The sequence below is a fragment of the Ischnura elegans genome, chromosome 3 (assembly GCF_921293095.1).
Source record: "Ischnura elegans chromosome 3, ioIscEleg1.1, whole genome shotgun sequence".
NCBI classification, from domain to species: Eukaryota; Metazoa; Arthropoda; class Insecta; order Odonata; family Coenagrionidae; genus Ischnura; species Ischnura elegans.
This window is the reverse complement of record NC_060248.1, coordinates 131,416,785-131,424,687: the sequence shown is the minus strand read 5'-3', so window position 1 is coordinate 131,424,687 and position 7,903 is coordinate 131,416,785. Positions and strand designations below refer to the sequence as shown.

The following is a 7,903-nucleotide window of genomic DNA, read 5'->3' as shown; positions in this document are numbered from 1 at the left end:
AGCATCGGTCGTTCCAAATTTTGAATCAAACCGGAAACCGAGATGATTGATATGAAACCGGAAGTCGGAGTGATTGATGATTGATGATCGACTTGTTTAACGAAATGAATCATGAGTCATTTGATTCACCTAGTGATTCAATCTTTTTGATCGAATCGTTCATGATCGACCCATCACTAACACCTAGTGGCGAGATAGCGAATTACTGCCATAGCAGTCTCGCAGTCTACTGTGATGTTTAAAACAGGATTAAAGCCTTTTTAAAGCGGAGTTATCAAGTCGTAGTTAACTTTTATATCAATCTACTGTTTGGCTCGAGTTGTGCGTGTGGACAGTGAATTAAAAACACCACGAAGTGTGCACGGATTGATTGGAACTGTTAGCGGAGTTGAAAACAGTCCAACTTCGAACGCCGAACGAATCGACGGTTATGGACATATCGCAAGCGGCATAATTAATTTTGCAACATGGCGGAAGGTGGGAATTCGAAAAAGATAGTCAGAATGCCCATGACAGAGGGAGAAAAATTCAAATTCATCGAGAGATACAGGCTCCACGATTGCTTGTGGAATACTAAAATTTCAAGTTACACAAATGTGAACATGAGAAACGAGGCACTGGCGGATATGGCGCGAGAGTTTGGCCTCACCATCGAGGAGGCGAAGAGGAAAATAGCCAGCATCCGAGGCACCTACCTCCAAGAGAGGAAGAAGGTGGAGAATAGCAAAAAAACCGGATCGGGGTCGGACGATGTGTACCGGCCAACCCTTTCCTGGTACTATCATCTTGATTTTTTGAGTGATGTCATCGTCGCCAGGAAGTCAGCATCCAGTGAAGTATGTCCCAGTACATTTTTATTAGTTTTCTGCTCCAGGTTTTTTCCTCTACATTATCTATTCTCGGGTCTAAACCTGCTTTTAAAGGATTGTAAGAGGTAAGCTTCCGCATACCGTCCAAAAGTCACTTATTTTTAAAACCTTACCACGTAGCTAGAGGATAGAAATGTCTGCTGCTTGTAACAGCAACCTAGGAGATTGCATTATAATAAAATGGTCACCACCTTCTTCAAATACCGCTTTGACAAAGATTACTGTGGTTGAGGTGAAGAAGAGCTGGCAGCCATTACAACGCTACATTTTTTGGTCACCAGATGGCGAAGCCAGCGGAGAGTTTCCCTTACCACTGCGATACTCTGACAGACGTTCACACAGCGGCGAGCAAGGAGGTCTTATCAAGGAAAATATTGCAACGTTAATTAGGGCTAGTAAGCAAAAGGGAAAATTGACTATCTTCTTGAGAAATGTTTTTTGCTTTTAGTGTTTGGACAAAAGAAATTAACTCTCACCAAGACATGTGCATAACGTGTCGGTGTGTTACCGGAATGAGTTGGGTTGGGGCGTGGAGGAACAGTGTTTCTAAAAAAAATGACATTGTTGCCTCATCTTCCCAAAATGTTTTCTTCTAAATCGACATCCATGTTAACGGTAATTGACGATCGAATCGATAATCACGTAGGAGACGTTTCAGAAAATATAGTAAATGTGGCCGAGGATTTTAACGATAACATTTTGAAATTGCGAGGCGAATGGTATCCTTTTATAAACTTCAAGTCCCCACGCCCCAACCCAGCTATTTTTCGGGACAGTTTTTGGAAAAACAAGGAAATAGTGTCCTTTTTCATTCCCCAACCCATTCCAGCGACGCGAGCGAACAGAAATCGCTATTTCCTCGAATTCAATAATTTCACCGATTCCAAAAGCCACATTTGAAAGTATCCGATACACAGATTACCACTATAATAAGCTTTTTTAGGCTAACGGCATAGGACAGAAGAGAAAATAGTTCCTGGTCCTTTACCGGGAAACCAGAAGAACTCCGACAAGATCACTGCAAAATACTAAAAAAAAACTCTCGATTTTCTACATTATCAAATATGACTTAACCTCTCAAGCGCTGCGGGTATTTAATTAAATCCCATCCCAGCGGCCGGATAAGATTTAAATGAACACGACTTTTTGGCATACTGTCATTCATCAATTTATAACTTTCATTATATGCGGTCAGTATCGTTGAAAATTTTTTAAAACTTGTATAATATAAAGCGCTACAAAATATATGATAATTTTTCAATCAATTTGATTAAGTACAGGTATTTTGTTTTATGTATCTCGTTCTCTAAACCAATGAATAAATTTTCAGATTTCAAAGATTTAAATTTTTTTCCACATTTCTTCAAAAAGCAGAGAAAAAAAATTTAATTAAGAATACAAAACCTGACGGAGAAAAAATATTAGAATCAGAAGTTCAGGAAGAGTACTGGGTACGCTTGACGGCGGCACAGGTAATTTAAAGAACGCGTACTGAGTACGCATGACAGCTTTGAGGGGTTAAGAGATTCATTATCACAGGAAGTATCTGTAATCTTCGAACCTTCAATTTAACGTCACGACATATTTTCTATTGAAAAGCAATGGCTAAAAAAATATTTATTTAACGGTTTACGGAAGCTTACATCTACCCATCCACAATAACCGATAGGTGTTATGTATGCCACCCCCTTTTCTAGCTGTAGTATCTGGGTGGAAACTGTCATGGTACTTTATGGATCCCGGGGGCTGGCGTGGGAGCGTCCGAGGGTCACGCTTAGAGTGAAGGGGAGATTTTAAGATCCAGTTGCTCATTTATAGTTGGTCTGGTCCACTCGTCAGGCGTCATAATTTTGGCAGACGTCCTCCCAAACCGTGTTGGGATTTAAATGTTAACTAAGAGGTTTTTGCTTAATGGGCCACCTACACACTGGCCGAATATTGCAGTTAGTCTCCCTCGGAAACTGTTTCCGTGGGAAGCCTTCGCAAATGACCCTTCTCACGCCTCCCACTGCAGCCTCGTGGTCCAGAGAATCGTACACATACCCCAGAATTTTGCTACTCGGGGAACAATCTCTATAGTAGCCGGAGGCCGTGCTAGGTTCCGGCCAGGGCTCAATAAACATCTTCCAAAGCCAACGCTTGAGTTTCTACTCTTTGGTGCCTATACCCACTCTTCGAGACTTTGGCCTAGCCACTCGGGTCGGAGATCTGTATTGTTTATTCTATGTTGCTTTCTGTCTTTCGGGACACAACATAGGATTTGTCTGCGGTAAAGGATATTTCATGGTATAAAAATCTCTGAGATTTTTCAATGACTTCCTGTATATACTTCGCCATTGGTCGGCACTCCAGATTTTATTTAGTGATTCCTGGGAGGTCTTAACATAGGTAGTGTTCAATACCGTCCCTCCTACCTTCTCTAGATCTTCACGTCTATGCACACTCTAGCGATTTGATCGTTGGTTTATTCTTCCTTATAGAATAATCCTCTAAAATCGCGGGCACAGTAATGGCTGATGCCTGGTTTCGCTAGTGTGTGGGCCCCTTCGCTTCTATTGCGTAAAGGTGTTTTTCCCAGTCCCATCCCTTCCCTACCCCAGAGGCTTCTAACGCGGCGGCGTCTCTTTCCTTCCTTTCCTCCCCCTCCCGGGGTGATCAGGCCAATTAGCACGATTGCTGGGTCCCGGCCCCCTCGCAGGGCTCCCCTGAGCCCTCATTACTTATTGTCTATGCACACTCCACCCTCACACTTTTTTCATTCGTCCCTTTCATTTTTACCTTCATTCCCTTTTTATTTAATTAAGATTATATCCGGGAGGAGGGCCTCTTTGTTTGCCGAAATACGTATTCGACTTGTTTATCTTCCCCTTATGAATATTTACCACGCTTTTTTACAGCTATTTTCTCCTGGAATGTTGAAGCCGTATGTGGGTGAGTCAATGTGTGTGTGACTGCTGATCGAGTGCGTGTGTATACATCTTCCAAAAACATGGCATCCTCCACAAGGTCTCTCCAGCCTTATGAAGAATCCCGGGTAGTAAGCCAAGAAGCTTTAGTTTGGGTCACTCCAGCTCTCACATGAGATCTTGTTTAGGTTGATTGTATGCGAGAGAGTGTGTGGGTACACGCGTTTATTAGTGATTTGGCTATTCCGGTTGAGGGTCTGGGTCCCTTCGATGAAAGTCTCCTATTTCCGGCACACCCACACAGTGCTTAATTTTGGCAAGGTGGACTAGCATTTCGAGATGTTGAATTGTTGGCCAATTGAATTCTTTCATTCCATTTTGCATCGCGTAACTTCTTGAGCAAGTCCAATCAGGTCGATTGTATTCACGACTCACATTTTGCGAAGTAGCTGTAAAACTGCAGAACCTGACACATTACGTTAAAATTCATTATTTACTGTTTCTGCATCATATAACACAGGAAAATCACGGGAAATGCATCTCATTTATTGATGGAATTTCTTCTAAACTTTCGTTAGGATGTAGTGCCAGGCCGGTGTTTTACCATCTAATGTCACGTGACCTTCAAAGTTCATATCACTTTAAAAAAAATTCAATTAAAAAAATTAATCATCAATGATAGCCAAATAAGAAATACAACATGACTAAACTCATAATCGTTTGACCCTGGTAGATCATTTTTTTGTCACCATAGCACATAAAATTGTGAATTTTTTTTTTAGATTTCACATCATACAATTTTAATTAGAATAAACTTTCTGCGAAAAATCCACAGAGAAAAATTCAATTGCCTTGACTGGGATTCGAAGCACTCGGCTAAAGTACTCGGCCGAAATCCGGGTCCGGGTTCGAATCCCGGTCAAGGCGAACGATTTTTTAATGTGGATTTTTCGCACAATTCGCGCATTGCGGGTGACTCCCGTAAAGTTATCACCGTGGCTAGTCCCGGTATACTCAAAAATAAACTTTGTTTTCAATGAAATATATGAAGCCAGTTCCTCCCTGGAGTTCTATGCACCGTTGCTGAGATTCTTACTCCTCTGGCTGCTTACTGCCGATGGCGAAGGACGAGGTCTTCGGCAATGGCCCTTTGAATGCGTAGGAAGTTGTGCAAAGCAAAAGCTCACTTCAACAATGTTGCTAAGATTCACGTTCTCAAGGCGATGAAACAATCCAAATCCTTGACACAGAATCCCGAAAGGATTTTGCGCACACTACGTGTCCTCCAGCGCCTGTAGTTTTACATCTAGGGCCGCATTCCAAAAGCTGACTCAATATTGAGACCTCACCCAACATCAGTAGTTAAGATCTCTAGACTCAAGTAGATTTTGAATTAGAGTTACAATTTAGAAACTAACTTCGACTCTACTCACAAAAACAGCAAACAAGTTAAAATGGTGAAAACAACAAAATAATATATTAACCTATAGTCTTTTCACTAAATCATTTCTGATCATCACAAAATAGCTTCACTTGAGTATGATATCAAATCTGGAAGTCTTTTTACGAGAGATATTTCATTTCAAAAACGTGAGGTGACGGCAGCGGACATCTTCGAATTTCAAGACTGAAATCGAATTCGGACTCGAGTGAGGTCTTGTAATACCGACGTGGCAACCGAGTTGAGTTTGATTCGGGAACAAGGCTTGAGTACGGTTCTGGAGTACGGCCCTTAGCGTTTCATTGGCACATTAGGGATTCTGGGGCATGGCTTCATCATGGTGTCGCACAGCTGGAACGCCTCATCCCCAATGCTGAAGTATGGCACGGGAATATTCCTATTACGTAGTGGATCGGGCGGTGGCTAGTTGCCAGGTGCTCTGAGAAATGTATAGAGGAGGCTATTTTTCTAACCGAAGAGTCTTCCATTACTCCCAATCCCTATGTATATGAATTTGTAATTTGTACACAGAGCATAGGGCCAACAGCACTCCACATTCAGCCATAGGTACAATGCTCTGTGTGGAAATTTAAAAAATTGATCCCTCTTTGGGCGGTGCAGTTATCATTACATGCTCGCCGTCGATACTGCAACACCTATTCAAAGTTCCTATCTATTGCTATCCATTCTTCGTGTGTGTGCTGGTAATCTATTCAAAAACATGCCAGGGTAAAATTATGAACTGAAAAGGATGTTATTTTGAGTGTTCACATTTCAAAAATACTTCTAATTGCAGCGTAGGAGAACTGAGGAGAAAGACCTCAAGTTGGACGAAGAAGTCATTGATGCAGGTGACGTTCGAGAGTCTAAAAAGAGGAAAGCTGATGAACTGCCATTAGAGGAAGAGATACTCCAGCATCCCTCCCCCATTGTGCTGGCAAGGGCAGACAGTTTTGGAGCCTATGTCGCCGCACAACTGCAGGAGTTCCCCCCAGATGAAAGAGAGGACCTGGAGTGGGAAATCAACAACATGATCCACCAAAGAAAACAGGCCCTAAGAAGAAAAAGAATCGAAGCTGTCCGTTCTAGATGTGACCAGAAAAAGATTGCTGAAGGCAGCCTACAGACCAAAATGCCCACTACACCTTCCTCTCCCGACAAATTGAGATTTTCCCCGGTGCAATCCACTTCTTCTTCTCCTCGTCCATATACAGCAACTCAAATCGCCATTTCATGCAAGTCCATCCCACCAACATCTCTGCACACAAAAAGTTCTTCTTCCGAAGATCTGATCGAAAAATCCCTTAAAATGTTAGGCCCACATCCACAAAGATCCCCGAAAACAGGTGACTCCCAGAGAATCTTATGTCAACCTATTTCTAGTGGAATACACACCACCACTAATCGCAGAATAATTACTTTGCCACCTACATCTGCGTCACGGCCATCGCTACTGTCAAAATTTTTAAGCCCAAAAACTTACAAGAATAATACAAGAGGTTCATGTGTTACATTGAAATAATCGTTTTTTTCATTCTCTTTACGAGGGCAAATTCTGCAATGTGCTAGTGGTTCCATGAAGTTCTCTTTCTTATGATTTCAGTCCATAATCAGCGGTGATTCCTTCGCCGGATTTTTGTGAACTTGCTTCTTGGTTACTTTCCATTGACATTGAAGGCTTACGCCTTCCAAATGAATCACTTTGCTGTTCTCTGTCTCCTACTACCTGTTCGTTTACGAATGTTTCCTCTTTATATGTGACTGCCCTGTTTGAATATTGCCTATTTGTTGGCATTTGTCATTTTTTCAACGTTTGGATTGTAAATAAAAGAATTTGTCCAAAAAGAAATGCGTAAATTTATTTATAACTAGCCTTCCTTCCAGTATTAAAAGCATTCCATATTACTACAATAGGGTGGTTTCCTATTATTTTTTTACTGTCTAAATCGAAAGATTATTACTCCTGGAGTACGTATTTCACGCTTTTAGATTTTTAATGACAATATCTATTTTTCACGATTAAATGAAAGGCGAAAATTTTCAAGCGCGCGAAAACGCAACGCGTAAGTATGAATACCGGGAAATCTCTCCGTACGTCGTATTTCTGGTTCCCCCTCCCGCCCGGTGAGGTGACCTTGAGGCGAGGCTTAGCGCTGATACGTCGCAGGCTGCTAGCGGGTAGCTGAGTACCCTGCTGGCTGGTAGCGCTTGGCTTAAATAAGGATTATTAATACCTTATCAAACGAGGAAAACTTTCCGACCTTAGCCAGTTTTAATAAGTGATTATTAAGACATGTTTCCCTGGGCTCTGCGCCTGATGCATGCATTGGTAACCTCAGACGCTGTATAACTCCTATCTTCTCCTATAGAAACTAGGTCCCTGTGATGTCACGTGGAGTGGCATCGCATGGGCGCCAATCTGGCCCTTTTCAAATGAGGATAAAAATGGACCATTGCCATTCGTCTAAACCGGCATTTCTAAAACGAAATAATTTGTATATAAAATCAAGAGATTTAGGCGTTACTTGGTGGAACGATGAGATATTCATGGTTAAATAAAAACACAGTACTATTCCACAACCTTATATTTTTGCAGTGTTTTTATTTAACCATGAATAATTTGTATATTATGAATACTCTAATGGTGGGTAACGAATTATTGCCTTTTGTTTTCTTTGATGAAGGAA

The 7,903-nt window shown here is 41.6% G+C and overlaps 1 protein-coding gene across 1 annotated transcript; it reads left to right on the top strand.

Annotated features, from left to right (window-relative positions):
- Window positions 1–203: 203 nt before the first annotated feature.
- Window positions 204–7,055, top strand: LOC124155133. The gene is made up of 2 exons (XM_046528862.1): window positions 204–836; window positions 6,013–7,055. Exons 1-2 carry the CDS (start codon window positions 468–470, stop codon window positions 6,736–6,738), a joined length of 1,095 nt encoding a protein of 364 aa, XP_046384818.1. The 5' UTR covers window positions 204–467; the 3' UTR covers window positions 6,739–7,055.
- Window positions 7,056–7,903: the final 848 nt, after the last annotated feature.